This window comes from Melopsittacus undulatus, chromosome 3, assembly GCF_012275295.1.
Source record: "Melopsittacus undulatus isolate bMelUnd1 chromosome 3, bMelUnd1.mat.Z, whole genome shotgun sequence".
Taxonomy (NCBI): domain Eukaryota; kingdom Metazoa; phylum Chordata; class Aves; order Psittaciformes; family Psittaculidae; genus Melopsittacus; species Melopsittacus undulatus.
The window spans coordinates 113,380,135-113,404,754 of NC_047529.1; the positions used below are offsets into that span (position 1 = coordinate 113,380,135).

At 37.3% G+C, this 24,620-nt stretch overlaps 1 protein-coding gene across 1 annotated transcript in view; it reads right to left on the reverse strand.

Moving 5' to 3' along the window:
* Positions 1–24,620, reverse strand: part of SRBD1 (S1 RNA binding domain 1) — a 122,516-nt gene that overhangs the window by 84,218 nt on the left and 13,678 nt on the right. Inside the window, exons 11-16 of the mRNA XM_034061225.1 lie at positions 23,174–23,309; positions 18,436–18,539; positions 14,335–14,442; positions 8,697–8,854; positions 7,407–7,497; positions 6,263–6,370 (exon numbers count right to left, since the gene is read on the reverse strand). Coding sequence (XP_033917116.1) covers positions 6,263–6,370; positions 7,407–7,497; positions 8,697–8,854; positions 14,335–14,442; positions 18,436–18,539; positions 23,174–23,309 — 705 coding nt within the window. The remainder of the gene's footprint in view (positions 1–6,262; positions 6,371–7,406; positions 7,498–8,696; positions 8,855–14,334; positions 14,443–18,435; positions 18,540–23,173; positions 23,310–24,620) is intronic.

The window sequence follows — 24,620 nt, forward strand, 5'->3', positions numbered from 1 at the left end:
AATATAGCATGGGTTCAGCTCAATGTAGATATCAGTCTACAGAGGCACCAAGAACAAACATTGGATATGATTTTAAAGATGGACACATATTACAGTCCATGTTGTACTGAACAAGACTACTTACTACCTGAAGTTATGCATAATCAAGAAGAGGAGGAGGAGTAAGTCCCAGTGGAGAGTGAGGTTCCCATTTCCAGGTCTATCTCCCATAAAACATATTAAAAAAGCCATTTTGCATTTGAAATGTGCATGATCATGAGCTCTTACTCAGCTGTGGTAAATAATCACAACAGAGAGTAACTTTTAAATAAGGGACAGAAGATGGTTTGATTGGAAATCACTACAAAACTTTAAGCATTTTTATTAACCATATCCCCTTCACTCACATTTTAAACCTGTTTTTCCCTCAAATTATTTCTTCATTGCTCAGGACTTCTCATGATTCCACTAGAGCTTGAAAGAGATGAAAGCAGAACAAAGGTTCTTCAGTGCACATTTTAGACGTGTGCATTGTTTCCACTGAGTGTGTATTCCTTTTGCCAAAACATTCCAAACTACTTTCTACCTTCTGTATCGGGCATCTCATGACCTAAGGTGTGTAGGTGTTCGTACATAAATGTGTCATCAATAGAGTTATATAGCTTAACAGACAAAACCAACAGCTTAAAGAAAATATAATCAAAAAGAAATAGGAATAAGGTTTCCCATATCCCTATTCCCCTTTGTACTCTCAACAGACTTGAAACAACTGCATTAATGCAGCAAGCAATAGCTTGTAAAAGGATGCAAACCAGCTGAAACATTTGACAGACAGTGTTAAATACCAGAGGATTCATATCAACCACTTTATTTGAAAAGGTGCTTTGATGTTGGCTATCTTTCATGTACCTCTTTCATGGCACATTAATAAGGAAAACTGAGATGGGGTAAATTAAGTCCCAAGGTCATATCTAGAGTTACAGCACTGTGGGTACCTGATGAAATACGGATTAATGCTGCATGAGCACTGAATAAATAAAACCACTTCTGTTAACCACTCAAACAAGTTTTACAAGTAGTTCTGAACTTTATTCGGCAACTAGACTTCAGACATCTTAATCCCCCCACACTGCTTTGAAACCTAATTATCATAATGTGAACCCAAATGTTAGGTCCCTTTCAAACTGCGAGTGCTATGAAGCAGAAAAGTAATGGGAATTAAGCTAGTGTAACATTAGAAACGTAGAGGCATGGAACTTGAAAGTGGCATTTGTTAAAGCTGAGAGAGTATAATGTAGATATTCAACAATATAAAACACACATTTAAATTGAAAAGGATATTTAAAGCATGTGCAGACACCTATAAAATACAAGCGGACCTAAAATCCTGTAGAACAAACATTTCCAAAACAATTTCTTGCCACCAAGGTCCAACTTCAAAAGGTATTAAACAGTCCTATTCCACCTTAGCAGAGCATTTCTAAGTATTCTAAAGCAGACAATTTAAACATTAAAGAAAACCCAAGGAGAACTTTACAAGACATTACAGACTTTCCCCTATTTGTCACAGTACAGAAGTGTTTGAACTTAAACAGCAGTAAATTATTAATTACATTGCTTATAAAGACTCAAGAGCAAGAAAAGGTTTTGCTGAAAGCGGCAGAAAAGGATTTTGTATCAAGTTTAAAGCAAAGTATAACAGAAATTAAACACCAACCCACCTAAACAACAACAAAAATACACTTGCCTGGCTGCATTTTTTACTGCTTGTTGAAAACTATTAACAATTCATGCTACCTATCAAACGTTCTTTTAAATATGAGCTGAAATACTTTATTCTCAGTGTGCATTAATGTAAGAAGCACATCAGAAGTCAGACCAACAAGAATGTTTGTATTGGTGGTATGCATGGTTTGATGAAACCACTGAGGCTGAAAGAAAAGCTGTGATTTTACTTTCCCCCATGTGATGATTGTCCTGCTCTAGCACAGTTCACCTGTCATTCAGATAGCTTTCATTTCCAAGATGCCTTTGGCCAACAATAATCAAAGGAAACCAGTTGCAGTGATCGAAATACGAAATGAAATTCCTGGAATATTTTTCCAAGATTTCCATTTAATCCAAAAAGGCCAACGAAACCCTAAAAGTTCATCATCTGCCACGTTAACGCCGAACACACTGTTGTTTCATTTACATTGCTGGTTCTGTTAAAACAAATACACTTGTCTAAACCAGAACATCTGTTTTGGTTATAATACAACATATCTTTGGCAAGAACTCACAATAGAACTAACATAAATAATCAAGAGTATTTATTGAACCTTGTAAAAAAAAATAAAACCAAAAACCAACCTGATTTGTAACAAAAAACCTGAAGACCAGATATGACTGCCTCTGGGCTCTAGTCCAGTCCTAATCTAAGTCAATAAACATAGCTCTAGAAGGGAAACTGCATTTAAAAAAAGGGAAAGAAAGTCCTGCAGTTATTTAGGTTGGATGTAGGTATCTGAAAGCATGTTGGTTAGAAAAAAAAGCAGTTAAAAATATTTGCTTTAAATCAAACTGTCAAACTAAGTCCAGACAGGTTTTACAGCCACCCGAAAAATCGTGCCATATGCCTCATTTCCTACTACTGTCTTCACTGGTACGTCTTCTCCTTGGAAAACTTCAGTAAAGATATATGTAGTTTGTACTTGCCATTGTTGGAGATTAACATTTTAATTGCTTGCTTTTCATATATTTATTAGCACCAAAGCAATTATCAAATTAGATCAAATTATCATATTAGTTATCAACTTAGATCCAGATCACTGCTGGTGCTGCCAGGAAAAAGCAGCAGGTCATAGTGGTAGGGGACCCTACTTTGAAAGGCATAGAGGCACCCATCTGTCAGCCTGACCCAGTCTCAATGGAGGTGTCTTGCTACCAGGGGCTCGGATCATGGATGTTGCAGAGAGGCTACATGGTCTAGTAAGTCCCACTGACTATTACCCAGTTTTCGTTGTCCATGTGGGTGTTAGTGACACAGACAGCAGTAGGCTGGAAAACATTAAGAAGGACTACAGAGCCCTGGGAGAGGTGGTTAGGGGGTCTGGAGAACAGACAGTGGTGACATGGTTTAGTGTGAGGTGTCACTGCCCATGGGAGGTGGGTAGGAACTAGATGATCTTAAGCTCCTTTCCAACCCTAACTATTCTATGGTTCTATGTTTTAATGTTTTTGAAAGAAACTGAAATTAAGAAACTGAAATAAATTTTGGAAGTCCCCTTTGGTACCAATACAAGTAAAATAGTTTAAAGTGAAAAATCAGTTAATTTGATACTTGCCATACAACTAAGAAAAGGTGAAACTGTTCTCATTTAAGTAGTAGTTAAGTGCTTGGTAGATATGGATACTGAAGCCAAGTAATTACTTGATGCGCCATTCTGAAGTTGCTGTACATGACTTTAGTAGTAGAAACTCTTCCAGCATATTCTGCACATACATGCAATCAATTCAGTGGTCAGCTGTTTATTACCATTAATATTCATTTGAGCTCATACTGTCCGGATTATTTGTGCATGCATCAACTGAACACTTTGGTTCTAAGATAACAGACTATAATTGTCTCATTTCCCTGGAAATGCATGATTCAAGTTCCATATGATGGGACATAAAAGTATGAACAGGTTTTTATTTTTTATAATAATTTATTACCCTATTCTCCCCTTCTAACAAAAAAACCCATAAGCAGTATCATATTGCAGGCTTTTTTTGTCAAGGAAGCTGAAGTCCATAGTACCTTTCTGAATGACAGCTTAAGAAGTTGATTGGGATTTTGGTTTTAAAGCACTATAAAACAATCCAGCCTCATCTGCCAAGCCACTCTACATTTGGACTCCTTCAAGGAAAAAGACTGTAAATGCAAATACAATTGGCAATTCTCTGAAACTTGCACACAGCAACGAACTGAGCTCTGTTTTGCTGGGCAAGGATTTCCACCTTAATGCAGCCCAGTGCATCACTGACACAAGCTGAATGCTTAGGATGTGGTATCATGTTAGACGTGACTGACTATCCTGTTATAGTTTAAGTACTGGAGGAGTTTTGTTGTGTTCTTTTTTTTGGGGGGGGGCTGGGGTCTTCCTTCCCCAGTTTAAGCATATATTGATTTGTAAATCCATTTTTTACTTATAACGGTGACCTGCTGACATGGATCTTCTTTAGAAATTAACAGTTGCAACATTAAACAAACTGTTTCCTAGAGATTTTAACTGAAAAACCATTTATAAAGATAACCTGATCCAAAAGCACACCATGGACTTCCACAGAATTGATTATACATATATACAACGCACGTATATATAGGTATATACAATGCACATATATATACGTATATACAACGCACTCATCTTCCCCTATCATGAAAAAACAACAATCGAGGGATGACTTGGTACATGGAAACAGAAAAAGGGTTTTGTGACCTGAGAGCACATGCTCCAGGAGACTTTTTGTTTAATAAATAGAGCATCATCAGTGCAAGTCATCTGTCACAGCTCCCCTCACAAGCTACAGCAGTTCTCACAGGGTATACCTACTGTCACCTATTGCTCAAATGATAAGTCTGTACTAATTACTCCTTGTTTAGCAAGTATCACTTACTATTTTGAACTCAGACTGACAAATTCTAGGCATTTAATCAGATTATCAGAAGCAGGGGGTGGATGTATGGAGTCATCATTCCCTTCAGTTACTAAGAATTACCAACTATATTAAGGACAAAGTTTTCTGGAGCTAGAAAGCAACAGGGGAAATTTGCAGACCTCAGCTGGGAAACCCCAGCACTGGATAATGCAATGAGATTCACATAAAAGTAGTTTAGCAGAAGGGGCAACACAGGAACATATAATATACATTACAGAATGATAGTTACTTCACAAATTCTGTAATCTTGAACTATAAACACAAATACTAGAGCAAAAGAGGAAAAAACAGTGAGAAAACCATCCACCACAGCGTTATATAAATGAATTCTACATAAACTAGTTATTTACATTTCGTAGCATATGATCAATAAATAAACCACTATTGCTCTTTCAAAGTGCTTACATCAACCTAATGGATTTTTAAACTATGAAGCAAACAACAGTGAAATTAAACATTTGCCCCAAAATCACAGAGCATAAAGTGTTCTCCATTCTCTACAGTCATTGAAAATCTACCAGTTTGAAAATGGATTCAGGAAAGAGGATGCCTAGTTTTCCAGAAGCTTGATCTGCCTCTTTCCTTTACAAACAATTAAAATGAGAAAACCCTGTTACATCTGGAATAGAAAGATGTAAGTATCAGATCTTGTGCAAATTTACTTAGATCTTAGAAACAAACAAGTGCAAGTAAAACCACAGCACAGGTTAGTAGGAATACTACATTTGTTGACCATATCTGTAAGATAACTTCCAAATCCATGGAGAAAAGGCTGCACTGAATGTATATAGTAGTTTGAAGAGACAAAAGCTTCTTCTAAACTTTCAATAACTTATTTCAGTATGTTAAGACAGTGAAAACTGAGAACTGCTGTTAAACTTCAGCACAAAAGAGAATCCAAGCTAGAGCACCAAAAATGCTTTAAAAAGAAATAAAGGTTTTAATTAATTAAAAATATATATAAAAAAGCCGCCAACAAAACCCAACAAAAAAACCCCAAAAGAAACAAAAGTAGTTCTGCGTGGGAGAAAGGAAAGTGATATAATACAGTTTCCATCAAAATCAAAGAGCAGAATAATTTAGTTTGAATTCAAGAAACTAATGGATAAAACTTTAAGCTTAGAGAGGATAAATACCTTCACTACTTTCTGCTAGGTATTAACAAACTATTTATTCCCAAACTATTTAATACCCATAGGATTAGCAAGCATTCCAATACTGCAGTCAGACAACACAAGCTTTATCGCTTGTATTTAAACCTCATTCATCAAGAAATAAGCACACAACGCCGAACAGGTCCTTGGCTTTTTGAGCTGCTACTCTCACATGCTTTGTTACAATGATAATAACAATATGAGTGAACCTCAGGAAGAGAAAATAAAATGTGTCTGTGGGTCTATCTTACTCACACATGGTAACTACTTTCATGCTCAAAGAGCTACAGCCATTTTCCTTTGGCTTGAGGGATGGATGTGTCAAGCTTGACTCAAAGACAGACAAGGCAACAAAAAGAAATACTTCCAAAAATCATATTTAAAAGTACCTGTTAAGTTAAAATACACTGAACAGATGAATACCCCAGCAAGCAAAGTGATCTTACCAGTAAACAACATCCAGCGGTGCAAAGAACTTCCTCATAATTAAGTCAGCGAAGTAAGCTTCTGTTTCTCTGCAGGCAGTGCCATTGCCAATCACGACAGTGCTACAGCTTTGCACAGGGTAAAAAAATGGTTATTATTACTTATTGTACAGATAGCACTCAGTCCACAACAACGACCAATACATCTTATGTAACACAAGGCCTGGATTCAATCAGAACCTATTCCTAGTAATAGCACATTGTGTTTAACATGTTTTCCCTGTGACTGCTCAAGAGATGAGTCAAAATATTCACTCATTCAATGGAAGTTAACAGTGATAATATCTGTAGAAAAACAAAAATAATCATACTTCATATTCATAGGATAAATGCAATGTTATTTGCAGTCCTCAAACTCTTATTTCCCTCATCGGTTCTATGATTCTATGAAAAATGGAAGAAACCCAAGCAGTAAGCATCTTAATTCCTTAATGGGAACTTCATAGTTTGTAACAGCCTGCAAGGTGATTGCCTCTGACTGCCCCCACCACAGCCAGTCAGCCATCAAATCACCTTGTTTAAAGCCAATCTAACACTTAAAGACTAACTGGACTGTATGCTGTGGCAGTTCAGCAGCTGACCCAGTAGACCAGATGTCTGTCCACAGGGAATCCCAAAGTAGCTGAATACAATAACCTTTTAAGCACGCTGCCCCTATTTGCAAGTCCATCTGGAGATCTATCTGAGCAGGATTTCCTTTGCTTAGTAAAACTTTTCTGAAAGGTAAAATGTGTCTTTTGTAGCAGGAAAATATTGATGAGTGGTTTACCGGGGATAGGAAGAGTGTGGCTAAACTTATGTCTTAGCTGAATGTTAATTTCTATGCCTAAAAATAAATGGATTGACAGAGCTTTACAGGGATACATTCATAGCATGCCGCCTTAGTCACAGCCATGGCTTGATTTCATATGCTTCTAACATATACATAATGTAAAAGCAAGAACATGAGACTAAAAGAAAAATAAGCTTTGAAGTTCATAAAAAAGGAGTAAGTCCAGTTAAATCAACTGAATTCTTATCCCACCAAAACCTAAGTATTGATATAGTGAAGATTTCCATTACATTTGGTAAGAAAGAGTAATAAATGGAAATTTCTTTAGCATACTTGTATTGTAGCAGAAGCCTCTTTATCTTCTCAGCTTCACGAAATCCTTGGCCAGTATGCAAGTAAACAACATCAGTATGGAGTATCTGACCTAGAATAATGAAAGGCAAAGCCATTTGATAAAACACAAATATCCTAATGCTATATCTTGTGGAACTACTAAAGTTAAATTGATTATTCACAAAAAGAGCTTCTTAATGCATTTCTCCCTTTTACTTCTGATTCCAATTACAAGAAATGCATGGTGGGCAGAGGACAAAAACGCTTTGGCTGCCAAAGCAAAATGAGTTGATACATTTTCTAGTTCCCTAGGAACATATTCACATAACAAATAATCAGCATCTAGTCTTAGGAAGCAAATATAGTATATTACATTATGAAAGAGGAAAAATAGCAATTCACTGTAGAAGATTTACTGCTCTAGTCTAGGACATTTTACAGATCCAGTAAAGAGAGATGAAAATAAGGAATGCAGTCTCTGGCCTTGCAGCCCAGGAACTTAAGAACTCCAATGCCATCTCCTCTTGCCATCATCCCACCAATCACATCTGGAAATAACTGTATTACTGGTATCGATAGCTTATGGTGCAATGCATACATTCATTTAACTATTATTTACCTTTATTATCATTTTAAAGTGTCTCAAGAACACATCTTTCATTACACACATCCTGGGTGGATATATATTCAGACAAGAAGCAATGATCAAAATAAAAGGAAAACAAACCACTTTTGCATGGGTCTAAAGAGGTGGGTATCCCCAGATGAAACTAGGATGAACTGGAAAGACTGCTTGCTTTATCTGTCTAAAAACTGAACTAATAAGCTCTGCAAATACAATGTTTCTGACTTGCCACATTAACACATATACTATTACACAAAAAGGGCTGATAAAGTGTCCAGATGTCCAAGATATTAACCATGAAAAGTTATAGAAAGTATTTAAATTCAAATTCTTTGTTAAACAATAAAAATGCCAGGTGTTCCCACTGCTGACTACTGAGAGGGACAATTATTTGAACCTGTATTTGAGAGTGCAGAAGGGATCTTAAATTCTATTTCAGAGAGAACTAATAACGCCAAAGGAGATACTGTAATTCAGGTGCCAGAAACTTAACCTCAAGCCTGAAGAAAGGAATTTGATGACAGGATGCATGGAAAACACTAAAATGTTAACAAAACAAACAAAAAAAATCTATTTGATGAAGAAGTCTGTTATGAAACTTTCCTTTCCTCTAAATGAATACACTTTTATCAGCCCTTTCAAAAATACCCAGAATTGAAACTTACTGGTTGGTGATATAATTGCCAACTTGCAGCCATGCTTGTAGCCAGGATCAACTCCCATCAAAGTCCGGCCCCTCACAGGGCTGGTCAGAAGCAACTGCCGAAGATTCCTCCCAAACATCATCACGGACTCTTTCTCTGCATCAGACGTCAACTTTGACCTTAAAAGTATGAAAGCAAAGAACATTTTCCCTCAGTTACCTTTGAAATGCAGTTTTTAATTGCTCCAAGTTGTAAGGCTTTTTGCAATCATGTTTTCATTACTATAAGTAAATATTAATTTCCAATCAAGATTTTGATGTTTTTTTAAAAAGGGTCAGCTATATGATCATCTTATTGTAAACCAATATAAAAAGTATAATAGAAACACCCATAGGAATGTACACATACCAATGAACATTCAAATAAACTCAATTGTGAGGGAAGAATAGCTTCCCATAAAAATGCAAAGAAAACTAGAAGAAAAATCACTACCCAGCAATAAAAGGATCATCAGACTGAGAAGCATTAGAAAGAAACTGGAGGAGCCTATCCAATTAACTGTTAACATACGATGATTCATGAGGCATTTGATTATGAATCCCATTATTTAACAGTCATCACAGCAGTTTGTAGACTTGAGCTCTTTCTAGGTTTCTGTTTCCCCCGAATCAGACTAGAAAGCTGAGGAGGACATGATGTTCCCTACCTTTTTCTTCCCCCCATGTTCTTCAACAGAATGAAGGGAATTAGTGCAGGAAGGATTGGCAAGAACACTTACTGCAGAGAGTTGCAAGAAAAGTCTTGTTGAGTGAAGGTGTACAAGAAGCATTATTTCTTTTGAGATGTGGCCAGTAAGACCATGACTGATATGGACAAGTATTTTTATCATAATATGGCATTTTACATAAAAAAAAGCAAAACTGAAAAAGTAATGGAGTCACATATGTCCATCACCTAGCTGATTTTCTGTCTTTTCTTTTGCAGGTACTCAATGCCATTTTAAGTTGCTTTACACTGTCAATAACTACAATATTAGGCAAGCAAAAGCAATCCAGTAAAGCCTTTGGAGTAGACAGGGCCTTTATTCTTCTTTTCCTTTTTCAATGGAAAAATTATTACCTGGGTTAATTTCTACAGAAGAAAAAAACCTGCATTCCAGTTAACTAACCCTGCAAAAATAGGGCAGGGGATTAAGTTGTTTCGGTCAATCAAGGTAGGACACAAGCAAGCTACCAATAGCTGAAAGACAACATTCATAAGGGCTATTTGACATGATGTAGTATGAAGCTGTTCTGAACAGTTTTTAGATGCGGAAGAACTTAAGAGTCTGATTTGAATTTTTCCAGGATCCATTCAAAAAGCCAGCTCAGCCCTGGTCCATCCCACAATGCAGCAGAAAGAGCTGGTTAGTTCTCATCATCTAGTAAATCTTTACCATCTAGTAAAGCAGCCCAGATTCTTTTCTAAACAAGTGTGCAACAGCAAAAGATTCTCCTGTATCTCCATGCTTTTTGTTTCTGTGTCAAGTATACCAAATAACACAGACATGATTTAAAGGGAGATGTTGAAGGTTATACATGCATTCCAAGACTCCTTAGCAATTCAAAAGTGCACCCAGCACCAATATATTGCCAATATATTGCCCAGCTCCTTATATTGCCACCACTAAGAAAAGGAATTCGGGAATGGCTGCTGTAGTTCAGGTAAGTGTTCCCTCTATCCCAGCATCCTGTCTCCAAGTGTGGAAATAAGCAGCTGCCTAGGGAGCTGCTACAGCAGCCATAGCATACCCGTCCCATAATCTTATCCTAGCTTCCAACTATTTCCAGCTTGGAGTATCTCCTAAACTTGATGTTTGTCTCTAGTAACCCATAACACAACAGTTGTCCAACTCCTCAGTTTCCTACAAAACCCACACACATTTCTTACACCCATATCATCTGCTGGCAGTGGGTTCTGCCCAACAGGCCCATCACGAAGTGTGCAAATAGCTGCCAACTTTTGGCTGGAAGCTGATTCTTTTTTTGAGTGTTATGGCCCCACAGGTCTTATACTGGAAGAGAGTAAAAACTGATCTGTAGGAGCCCTGTGCCACTCTTCACATGCCATTCAGCTCCAAGTCCTCCTTTCCAAGCTGGAGAGTCATAGCATAGTCAACCCTTCTTCACACAGAAATGTTCATACCTTGTTCCCCTCCATTGGGCCTTTTCCCATTCTAATGAAACATTTTACTGCTTCCTACGCACACCTCCCCAAGGTAAAGGGACCAAAATGACCAATAGTATTCCCAGTACAGGCCAACTAAATCAATGAGTCTCTGTTTTGCCTTTATTCCTCAACCAAATAATCTTATCTTCTGACTACTTAACATTTATGTGGAGCTATGTATCCATAGTGCCATCCATAGTGCCAAAGCATTCTTCCTGTGGCGGGATAGCTCAGTGTTCATAATCTTATATATAAAAAAGATAATTACTTCCCCTTGCAAGTATAATTTTACACTCATCTCCACTGAATTTCAGTTGCAGCATCCTTCTCCCATACCACAGAAGGAGCTTCTAGGCAGAGTCCGAGGACTAAAGAATTCGATGCCACTTGTGAGAGACCAGAGTAGACAAAGCTAACACCTAAGCCTCACAACTATATGTAGACACAGAAGAGATTCCATCAACTACACCTGCATACAAATGAAGTTTAAAAGTGGCCTGTAGACAAGGGAAGGTTGAATGATCTTGGAGTGGAGGCATTGTACAGAGAAAAAGCAAGTTCCAGCCTTCCATCTATCCCAAAGATACAGGGCCCCTGTTGCCAACACAGCCAAATCCTCCCACACTACACATTCACATCAGTCCACCTGTGAAGGAAGACTTGTGCAGGAATTAAAACTGCCCCTGAACACATGCTATTAATTATGTGCACCTTATGGAAATCATGTTTAAAATTGGCACGGATATACAGAAACCTTTATAGTAACAGGAAATGTTACTGAAAGTGCCAGGTGCGTAGGGGGGAACATAACGTATGGCCTCTCTATTACATCATATCCTGTATTTTTTTAATTTCAAATATAGACCTTTCTTTTCTCTTTAACTGTCTCTCACTCAACACTCATATCAATAACATAAGCTATGGTCCCAAATACTGACCCTTAACTTCAAGTTCGGGATAGTCATTTGATCCTTGAAAAAATATCAAGCTACCTCAAACAATCCAATACCTTTCTCTTTTTCAGAGCACTACTGGCTTCATCCAAATGGCAGGATGCCCAGCTTCATGTTTTTACAGTTTGTGACAATTCTCATTAATACAGCAGAGATATAAGGCAGAAGCAGATAACAGTCCTCCTCTGTAAACACAAGAGGAATGGTTATGTTGTTAACACACCACCAAAACAAACCCCTGCAGTCAGTATCAACCAAGTCAGACTTTCAAGCCTCTCCCTTGAAGTTTATGAAGCACTCAGACTGAATAGCACTTACAGGTATATTCTAATAAAAGCAAATAACCTAATCATGACCTACTGGCCTCTATATTCAATGTTATAAGAGTCAGTTTTTAAACTGAGATTTAAAATTCCCCATTTCCATCTACAGTCTGAGAGTCAATCCTTTCAGTGGAAAAAAATCTGCAAACTAGCTTCAGGTGTGAAACAAGATATACAGAGAAATGTTTGTGTCCCTGAAGACAGAGGAGAGAAAGCACTCGCTTCGAGAAAGCATGGAAAATTAGGAAAGGATTATCCATTAAAAATATGTCTGTGCCACATCACTTGCATCAAATCCTGATGGAATCATTCCATGCAGTACTGCAACAAAATCAAATGTATTTCAAAGAGCCAAAAGCAACACTGGACATTATTATACCAGATACAAGAAATGATGGTATCTGACAGAGTGGAAGAAAGGAAATTAAACAATAAATAAGGTAAGTGTCTTGCTGGCAAGTTCCATTCTCCTGCTCACTAGAAGTACCAGAAATTTCAGTACACTCTTGGAAACTTTCTGTTCCAACATTTAATGATAATAAAAAGAAAGAATGAACAGTGGGGGGTGGGTTGGAAATATTAATGCTAAAGGAGGTATTGAATACTTTAGCAGCCCTCTGCAAGAGTCCTAAAACTCAGCTTTTGGTGTAGATGGAAAGAGAATAAAAGAAGGATAAGGGTTAAGCGGTCAAGGACCAGGAGTGCTACTGGCAGGTGTTTGCATTCTTCTCTACAGGAGACATTTCAGCTTTTCCTACCCAGACATCACCAATCATGCAAAATTATCACAAACAGTAAAACATAAGCGCAGGTCCTCTCAGGAACAGGCAACAAAATTTGTATTCTTTGCATTTATGCCTTGTGAGCTGGAGGGAAGGAAACTTTTTTAATTGTAATTAAGAGAAACCTTTGGCAACCTACTGCCACAGCATCTTCATAGTGTAATACACAACACACAGGCTACAACAGTCCTCTGGTAGGAATCACGAAGCAAAAACACAATAGAAGAGCCTTGAAGACACCTCATCTCCCTTTGCTTATTTATGATAAAACCAAGCCCTACTAAAAAGCAAGTACCTTTTATTTTAGAAGAGCTTGATTATGGAGAAGGCTAGGAATAAATCTACTTTCACACTCACATGCAAGAAGCCAACAGCTGGGTTCACCAACACGAAATGTCCATTATTTTGCCCAAACAATAGATACAGTGCCTCCCCTAAAGTAGCTATGCATACTGTGGTCACATACAAAGAAGAAAGTGAACTCAGCATTTCACAGCAGCAAAGAACAGGCTTCCTAGTCAAAAGAGGCGAAGCCATCTTGGTTGCAAACTAATGAACAAACACAACATACTGCAGTGAAGAAACCCAAAAGCCATTAGATTCGTCAAGGGAAGAATCATATCATCAGTACTGTTAGCCATTAGGAAATAAAGCTTTCAGAATGTAGACTTTTGGTCATACTAAATCAACTGAATCGTGTGGTAAACTCCTATACTACACCATGAATGTGACTTTGACACTAAGTTTTTAATTTTCTTTAAGTTAAAAACAATATTACAGATCTTACCAGTGACACTTTGTGTCAGTGACACTGATGACATCATTACTACAGCATTAAATAAGTTTACTGACTTATCTAGAGCCATCACAATACCCATAGAATGTCACCAGACCAACACTATGACTAATGTGTTCACCACAAAGTGCAGCTAAAACACATGAGGGACATTTCCAACCACAACAATTACTTTGCTAATTTCTTTGAGACAGGTAAAAGAAGAGTCAAAACAGTATCACTGACAGTACTACTGCTGTGACACAAAGAGATGCTGGGAAAATACAGTGACATAACAGCTTCTGCTAACACAAGCATACAGATACACCTATTATGATAATGTAGACCTAAACTGTATTTAAATAGATAAATGTACAAGCAACAAATATGTAAACATGTAAAATGTCTTCTCAGAAAGATAGTTTCTCAACTGTAGCCTAAACTGGACAGGGTCACAAATTACATATATGGAAGCAAGACTACACAGTCCATCTGTAAGCACAGAGGATTAAATTTATTTTATCCATTTTCAAATGGATAAAAGATACTGTAATAAAAATTAGGGAGGGAATTGCTAAGAAACTGGTTGTATGAAAACACACATTCACTTTGGCTTACCTGAATTCTCTACAGAGGAGAGGATATATAAGGCGTTTATACGCATCCTCTACTGAATTCTGTAGTATCCTCATTAATTCTGGTTTTAAAAATTGTTTTGGTCTCCACCTACAAAAGATTAGGAAAAAAGAAAATGTTTTAAGAACACATGCAAAAACTCAGATAAAAAGGGAATTCTCAAAATAAAAAAAGACATTAGTGCAATGTCCTATAAACTACAGAATTACTATAGCAATTAGGCAATGAAATCATAGTTTCAAATACAAATGGAATGAGAACTTGCTCGTGGTTCTACTATCAGACAAGGGACAAGGCCTATCTTCTATCTTATTAAGTATTACAATGCAGTTATTTTATGTTTTAAAGAAAATATAATAAAATTTACTTTTCACTTGGAGAAGTCAAAGCTTATCACAGCTGAAGAATTTGGTTCCATATTACCCTTAGGAGCGCATTATTTTCAATATACAAAAAAATGACTGAACATCATATGTGAGAGGATGCATCCCTTTGTGGACCTACCCATGCAAAGCAACTGTGTCCAGACAGAAGAGGGCTAAGCTAACATCAATTAATGAAACCCAACTTAAATTTCATTTGGAAGGCTTTAAATATCTCCAGTCAAACTCAAAATGAAATCTATTCATTTTGCAGTAGTCCTTAAACAACAAAACCCAAACCATATGCAAACAATTTTTCTTTTACCTGTTGCTGATATTTTTAAAATATAAATAATATCATAGAAGGGAAAATAAAATAAACTATACCAAACAAACACAAGATTATTTCCCAGTTTTTTTTTAAGCCAGACTCTTTGGAGCACTGCCTTTCCTAAGACAACTGTGCAGTGGTCATATCTGTAATGACAATTACGTCAAATTTTGTCCTAAAGTACACCCCAGTTTCAAAGCTCCCCAGAACACTGATCCTAGATATTTATTCCAATGACCTTTTTGGTCTGGGCAACATTTCTGGAGGGGGGGAAGAAAGTCCTTGAACAAACACAACTTCAGTGTTTTTAAACGCAGCATGATAGAACTATGCCCATTTGATAATGAGTCCAGGTGCAGGCCCAGGTAAAACCAGGGTTTACTTTAATACCTTGTTTATTTGCACTCACACAGAAATACTAAGAATCCTAAATTGCTCCTAGCCAGACAGCTTTTCAGTTGTTTGAGGGGATCTACAGTTTCCTGAAAGAGCTTTTCTAAGTGTCTGCGCATAGAGCGGTTGGGAAATGTGTGCTCGACTCAGCACTGCATTAATGCTGACAGACATGGGAGCAGAATTAAGCTTGCCATTTAGTTTTACAACATAGAGTTGAGAGAGCTTAGCCACATGACTTCATCACTTTGCTAAGAGTTTTTGCAAACAGTTCTATTCTGCTTATTTGTAACTAGAGACTCTTTCCATACCTATATAAAACTGGCAAAGGCTTTAAACCCTCTTATTGCCATCCAATGCTATCACCATGAAGTTTTTACAGGTGGTAAGTATGACTGTACTCCCCCAGAAAGTATCCTCAGCACAAATAAGAATCAATTTGGAAACCTGGCAGCTGCTTCCCCCTCACTTCCATCCATTAAAGCTAGTTAGCAAACCTTCCCTCTGTTAATAGGTTATCACAGCAGGTATTTTTATTACTGCCTATATGTAAGTAAGAATTACTTAGGCAACGTTCTATTATTCTATTGCCTGGAAACCAAAAAAAATATTATCAAACTCCAAACTTGATTTTCAAGGCTGCAATCCCCTTTTGGAACAAACTCTCACACCATCCAAAAGGACATCTCTGTGTTGTCTTTACATTCAAAGGCAGCTAACCAGCCCCTCTCCAGCTGTTTCTTACTGACCCTTTTTCTATGTCCCACTTCCCAACCAAGTCTTTGGGACCAGTGCAGTTCTAGAGTTAATGGAGCTAGGCTCACTGTCAAACCACAGAAAAGTGGTTTTCTGGGGGAAAAAAATACAACCCATAGGAGCAGGCATAAGGATATTCCTGCATTCTCAACAGAAACAAAAATTTCAAGGAAATATAGATGCTTCCAAAGGCCAACACATATTCTGAACTTGCAAGGAAAATGCAGTAAAATTGCATTTACATAGCACTCAACGCAATAATGAAGAACTCCAGTCTCCCAAATACACTTTCCACTGCAGGAGCATTTAATGCAAAAAGAATTGGCTTCAGAAGAACACAAAGATCTGCATACTTGCTACTAATCAGCAGGCAGTAGGTGATACTGTTTTGCAGCTGGAATACTGGGCAAACACTGTAGAAAAATGGCATTTCTGGTTCAGCAACTGATTTTGTGTGTGACCTTCAGAGAATTAGTTAATACCTTTGCAAAGTTCTGAAAACCTTGCCTCAAACAAAAGTTCTTCAGCTTCTGCTCTCACCAGTAAAACAAGATAATGCAAGACCCATCCTTGGACAGTCACTTCCAAGCTTGCAGGGCAGAACACACATTTACTACTTGTCAGTTTGGTAAAACAGTTGTCAGTCTTATGAGGAATATCACAATCTGTTCTAGATGTTAATGCACTAACCCTAAAATCACTGCTTCAAAAGCTTTCTGAAGGTGGGGAATTTGTCCTTAAACAGTAAAAAGCCATAAGCATATATAGTCTTATGAATGCTAAATATTAATTAGTAGCTCCATTTCCAAAGTCAATGCTCTTTTTATCTCGGGATGACTCACAAAAGTGTAACCAACCAAAAATATCTCAATATACATCCCACTTTTATTTGTGTAGCAGTGACAAGCTGTTCCATTATCTGTGGCTCACAGTGCTTCCAAAATCTGTCACAGATGCAGTAAAAGCAAGACTGACAGGTAGGTTCTGCCTACAGAATATCCAGCTCAGGGGGAAAGGACAGAATGTCTGTTACAGGTATTAAAGCCAGAATGAAACGTAGGTGTGTATATGAATCCTGATGCTTTTCAGAAAAGAACGTAAAAGTTACTATTAGTTCTAGATGATATCATGTTATCTAGCCAAACAATATTTTAACTCTCAGAGACTTCCATGTTGGAAGCAGAACTTTAAATTTTCTACAATGAAAAGGAATATTTTTACCACATCCCTTTTTTGGACTCGATACGAAAGAAAAACATATGCTAAAGCATTATCAGAATATACAATTTTATACATTAAACAAATGCATCTTTTACTATGTCTTTTCCTCCTTTTTGTTATTCACTCTTAGGACACAAAGGTAGGAGTTTCTAAGACATCCTCAGAACAACATCAAATATCCCAGAATATTGAAAAAGAGAAACCCATCTTTTATACATGCAAGAAAGATGCACAGCCTAAATTACAGTAGTCTTCAGAGAACATTAGAGTTTCCAAGAAAAACACTGATAGAGATACTGAACAAAACAACATATATTTAACCTAAATGTTTGCAAAAACAGGCTCAGGATTATACAACACTAAACATTTCACTACAGGCTCCAAAAAAGCAGCTTGTAAGAGCAAATCAGTAAGAAATGAAATAATTATGCAAAATTTAGAACCCAGTTTTCTAACTTAACCAGAGATCAAAAGGCAAGTCAGAGAATCATGGATTGAATAGTCACCTTCAGGTTTGTCTATTAAATCTAATACTTCTTTTAGAAACATTCAATCCCTTACATTTGTGAAACCCAAAGCTGGTACTTTACTGATCCAATACCTGAGATAGCCCTCTTTAATCATTGTAATCAGGCATATTAAGTCAGTTGTAGAAGTTAGAAGTATATTCTATTGGATTCTACAAACTCCTTTCATAAACACTACTGGATGCACTGCATATTACAAATTGAAAACATATTCACATTTCATCATCCTTTGCATATCTCTTTTTAAAACCCAATTGCTTCAAGAATGGTGCCAGAACTCCCTAAATACAGCCAAAGGCATGATCTTTTCAGCATAATGCTACAGCAGCTGGAAATGCAGGATAAGAATTATCCACTTGCTAATTTCATCTAATTTAATAAACATTCATTTAAATTGCTCTCTTAATACAAGGAGACATGTGAGGTACATCTCAGTATGCAGCTGCCTATAGAGGAAAAAAAGACTTCTGTAAGAATATATATCCATGCAGACCTTTCATTGACACACCACCGACAGAATTCATTCTTCACCCCGTCAGGAATGTTGACCTTCACTGTCAGGATCTTCAGATTTTCCCCTCGGTTAATGGCCAGAATCTGAGTGCAAACATAAATGGCAGAGACAGATGACACACAAAATATCCAAAAGATAAACTTATCAACATTTGTGTACACGCTTGCTTGACATTCTGTAGCAAATCATGATGGTGGTACAGTAAATCAGTTCACAAAGTACTAGCATGGGGAGATAACAGCCTCATTTTAAACACAGATTAAATCATGCTGTGGCATAACAAATCATACATTTTTCCTGGAGTCTGCAATCGCAAGATGCAGTTTCTCTTAAATGCAGTTATAATATAAATCAGTATGAATGTAGCTGGTAGAATAATCTTATATAATAACCCAGATTAAAAAAAAGAAATTAAGAAATTAATCAAAAAGTTATTCCAATCAGACTGGAGATCAGAAAAAGTCCTATGCTTCAGGCTTAAGATTTCTTCCCCAAATCAATTCAAATTTAAAATTAGTTATGAATCAGATCTTGTGACATGGAAGCGATCGGCTTAATTTGAAAAAGATAAATTTAGTGTTATCCATGCCTAGTTCATAAATAGCAGAAAATATTGTAGGTACTCTTTATATTAACACTCCAGCCTTAAAACATATGCACATATTTCTGGCAGTCTTGTGTACCCAGCCACATATTGACGACCTAAAGCTAAATCTGGCTGCACGTGTCCTGTCTGCATATGGAGTTTCATTTTATGTAGAAGTCTCTGGCTCCCCATTTAAAACCAGACCACAATACAAGTGGTGGATCCTAGATACTGCTGGGTATCTACTGGTCTAGTCTCACTATGAAAACATTGAAGAAAACTCACTGGCCATGGGATTTTAGAAACAGAAAACATGGGATTTTAGAAACTAGCTGCTTCAGCTAGAAGCAGCTACAAATAAAAGCCACACATTTTTAGATTTAATTTTCCTTTTAAAAATATTTTAAAGTTCAAAAATATATTAAAAAACAAAACAAAACCTGCTAGAAGTTGACATTCCTGTATGACTACACATGTTGCTCTATGTAGCAGGCCCTGAGCACTGTCACAACAGAGCATTCTGTGTCAATCATAAACTTTAATTCAATCACTAGCTAACTCAGACATGTCACATATGTTAAATACAATGGCTTAAAATGACTCCAGGACATAGTACCAATTTATATTCCTCAGCTTTACTGTTTCTGTGACATACCAGGCCTGACATATCATTGAACAACAAAGCTAATAATAAAGATTGCATGTGAAATATTATAGCATCTGGTACCTTGACTGCCAAAGCAAATGTTTTCATGTAGAGATTAGAAAGACATATTTTAACAAATCCAATGCTTTCATGTTTATTCTGATTTTATTAAAGGAAAAAGTTAAATGTCAAGCTAAAACGAAACCAAAATGATGCTCATGACAGAGAGTGTATCTGATAGAATTATAATGTCATCATTCAGCATGCTATTAGCAGGATCAATGTTTGCATCACATTTTGTGTCCTGGCACTTGGTCTGCAGAATGTGTCAGTCACCTGAACTTAAAGCAGCTGTACTGCGCTCACTATTATAATTTACATTTTTATTCCTAAACAAACTGCCTACCCTGGTCTAAGTGACATGCATTCAGAGAAAAATTATCACCCAAGAAAGGCTCAATTCAGGAAGTAATTAGTCAATTTCTCCTTAATAAAGGTCATTTTGTTTTATTTTTAAGCAAGAGGTTAAAATCTGGCTATTCCAGACACAAAGCAACCTTCCAGTACTGGAAAATGACTGTTTTTATGCAAGACTGAAAGGGATGCAGGGGAAGAGTTAATTCAAACCAAAATACATTATTCAGAGAAAGCAAGAACAAAAATTTGATCGAGTCACAAGATTCATCAAACCTTATTCTGTTCATCAGAATAACACAACATACTTAATTCTGTGCAGCTCTCTTCTGTGTTGCAGATTTACTTACACTCACTGAGTAAGTTTTGTATATCTTGCCAAGAACCTTTATTTTCAATTCCTTTTTAAGGATAAGATTGAAAATAGAGCACTTGCCTCAAACGTGACACTTTATTCATGAATTCTTTTCCTCCCACCAATTCCCTCATCTCCAAATAGAGGAAAGCAACCCCAAGGCACATACAAACATTGAACTGTTTAAAATTAGTAAAAAATTCAAATAAACTCTTCAAAGATTGTTTCCTTAGTTATGACAGCGTTGGTATAGCTACCCAACTACACCCTAAGACACTTCAGTCAGGTTCACTTTGCTGCCAAAGGAAGGAACTGTAGCTGAACCTCCCAACAGCAAAACATCCCAGCTGGAAACACCCACAGGTATCCAATCATGTCAAAATCTGGAGTTGGGCTTTTTAAGCAAATAAGGTTTTTTCCCTTGTTTCAGGTTCAGTATTTCAGCTTTTTTGGTCAAACAACTCTAACTCCACACCACTCCTGATTATTTCAGGGCATGTCTCAACACACAGAATGACCATGGCACAGAAAGGCATGCAGAACTACAGCATACGGAAAGGCAGAACCACAGAACCAGCTAACTGTGCAGCTTACTACACACCAGTATACCTCACTGTAATATACACAGCAAGGCACGCTCATGGCTACAAATGCTTTGTTTATAAAAACACAGCTTATTCGCTTGCAGGTAACTTGCTAGTGTGCTGCCCATCCCCTTTACTTAGACATCAGCTAGAGCAGAGTTAGGGTTGTATACACACTTGTAAGATGACTAGCACACTTCCATATTCAGGCAAGGAACAGTTTCACCCCAGTATTTTACGTAATACTTTACTTGCCAGTTTGCATTGAGGTGATTTAAAGACGACTTGTACTTTTGCCTCTAGCAATGACAACACTTAGTTGTGTGCAGTCATGAAAAGAGCTGAAAAGGTCTTCAAAACAGTGAATTTTGCAAGTTAAACACAGCTATTTAACCCACAGTTCCGGTGGATTAGTAAATTCTATAAATCTCTCAGTTTTGAGCTTATCATCCTCATACCATCATCCCAGGAAACCTATGTACCCCCAATAATAGTTGCATATCTCAGTATTCACCACTCAGTGCTGGAAAAACTAGTCTTTGACAGGTAACTATTCATTCAACAGTAAAGCACCCAAACAAGAACTCCACACAGCACAACACAATCTCCTGATGAATCAGTCTTAGACTCCATTGACTTTTCCAGACCATCTAGAAGCAAGTTTTCATCAAATAATTCCCAATATAAATACAGTAAATGTTCATACTTATTACAAAGAGAACAACTGCAGGTACCTATTCAAGCATCTACAGAAGGCCTAAGTAAAAGTCACTTGTAGTTTAGTCTTTCACCAAACTTCATCCATAGTGGGGAGAGGAAGTGGGTTTAAAATCAGTGCATACATGTTGCAAGATATTTTTTGTGATAAATTCATTTAAAAACATGCAAGAAAATCCTTTATTAATTCCAAACATCACACTGTTTTCAAATAGCAAGCAGAGAGAAAATGAGGGCATATCATAGATATAAAAGGAAAAGCATTCTGCTGTAGAATAAGGCAGCCTGCTAATGGAAGAGGACATTTCTGGCTGGCAGCAGCTAAGATGGTCTTTTTTATTGTGTTTTGGGGGCTTTTTTTGTCTATTTGAGTTTTGTTTTTTGTTTGGTTTGGGTGTGTTTGTGTTCCTTTTTTGTTATTGCTTGGATATTTGAGGGTTTGTTTGTTTCTTTGTGGGTTTTGTTTGTTTGAGTTTGGGGTTTTTGTTTCTTTGGTTTGTTTTAAGCTCAGTAATTGTGTCAAAACCAAGAAACATTTGACTTGGTAATGAGCTGTGAATCTGCACAAAGGTCTTGACAGTTGCACTGATCACACCACACTTCAGCCTTTGTAACCCAGCTATCCGTTCAGGAGTAACCCAGCTATCAGTTTATTATCTAATAAGTTTGCTTCCTCCCTCATTTCTTTTTCTAATCATACAGGTCTAGGCTTGGGGTTTAGGATAACCAAAGATGCTTCACAAGAGGGAATACTGATGACTTGCAAACCAAAGCCATTTTTGGGGTAGTGCATGGGATGTTCTCCTGAGCTACTTTCATAGGTCACATTCCATTTAATCTTTCTGGATCCTTCCCTGACACTTCTCCCCAGTTTCACTTGACAGGTTTAATGTCAAATGGCTCAGAGCACTCTCAGTGCTGCAGCAAACATCCAAAGGAAACAAAGATTAAGTTACTCCAGGTTTTCTTTATATATATACACTCCGACCAAACAGCTTCCACTACTACGCCCCTACTACACAAGCCTCACTCCCACATACAACACATTTATCCTTCTCCTGGTAACATTTGCTATACACTTGTTACCCATGGAAGGGAGGAAGGGCTTGACACATGCTGAAAATAAATCACACCAGTATTGAAATCACTGATACAAAAATCATTATAAACATATGCTTAATGAGAATTAATTAGACAATGGGTACAATGGATAAACAGTCCTTTGATCAGTTTCTTAAAACAAAGATTAACAGCTTCGCCCTGCATTTCATGGATTTGAAAGTCTCTATTACCTTTGATAACCAAAAAGCAAAACCAACCATCTTTAGGACTAGCTTCAAGCAACAAAAATCAAAAGCAAAGACACCTCTGCTATAGGTAAAATTCAAGGAAAAAATACCAATCTGTAATTGTACCTGATGATGCTGAATGCTCTTTATGTTACAAGAAAACCCATGGTACAGTTGGAATTTATCAATATCTTTTTCATTTACAGTTTTGGATGACACTTTTGCCAAGGCTGACTGGATACAAATGTACCTTTGCTGACATCTGAATAAAAGAAACAAACATTAAAAAGGTATTTCAGCATGAAACTGGTAACAAGTCATAAGTGCTTGTATTAAATAAAGAAATGAAGCTTGGAGTCTACCCAATTACAAGTTACGTTAACTCCTAATTACCTGCACAACTGTATTGCATATCTTAATGCTGAGACTGATGTAACACAGACTGACTGGGACATAACAAGAGAAGAAATTCAAGCAGAATACAGCCCTTCTCCTAAAGGGAACAGATACTCAAAAGCCATCATCTGCACTTGTTTGATCACTTACTGGTTCAACTTCACACAACAGATATTGGGAAGTTGCAGAAGAGTTAAAGTAGTCACATATTTTAGACAAATGCAACATTTCTCTTGAACCTACCCAACCTCAGAACTAAGTTCTTGCTTTGAGCACCTAACCATGAAAGTTATTATTTTTAGGAGTAAAAGAGATCCCGAACAGATAACTTCCTCAGTGCATCTCATGATTATTATATGTAAACACACTTTAGATCAACAGGATACGCATGTAAGAGCGCTGCATATCTGATTAAGGAGCTTCCAGTGGTCAAAAGAATCAAAGTGATAGTTCAGTAGTGACAGCATATCCTTTATAAAGCAACCCCTTCATTGAAATTATCACACTGCAGTGCTCTAGCTTTTTAATGAAGTTGGCCATTACTCACGGTAAACAGCAAACAAGGGTCAACTAAATAGAACTGAGCTGACTGAAACCAACACTGCATGCTCCTAAGGCAGCATCTCTGATAATCCTGTTCTCTGTCCCAGATGGTACACAGCAGAGGAAAAACCTAACAAGCAACTATTACTTTTTCACACCAACGCCCCCAGACACAACAACCTTGAAGTCATGCAAAGTAAGAAAACTTACATCCAGCCAACAGAGCCAAAGAGTAAGTAACTTCTCCTTTAAACAGGTGTATGTTTGTCTTATTGACTACCAATGCCAAAATCAACCACCACTGCCCACTAATTACACTGACTGGCATCAAGCGATAATTACTGGAGCAATAGCTTAAGCTGATACACCCCTGAAAAGTTACAGATTAAAGGAGGAACGAGGAGAGAAAGCTTTCTCTTACAGAATGCTAACTGCAAGGAAGATTGGCTCTATATGGAGTAGGGCCAAAGGGCATCTTTCAGTGTTTGGAGTCACAGCATTCATGCCATGCTCACAGCAGATCTCTCATCCACTGATAGCCAGAGGGGCAGAAAGGCTAATGGATGTATCTGTATGTGTATCTGCAGCACAAGTGAAGGAAAGGACCTAAATCAATCTCACAGCAACACAGTGC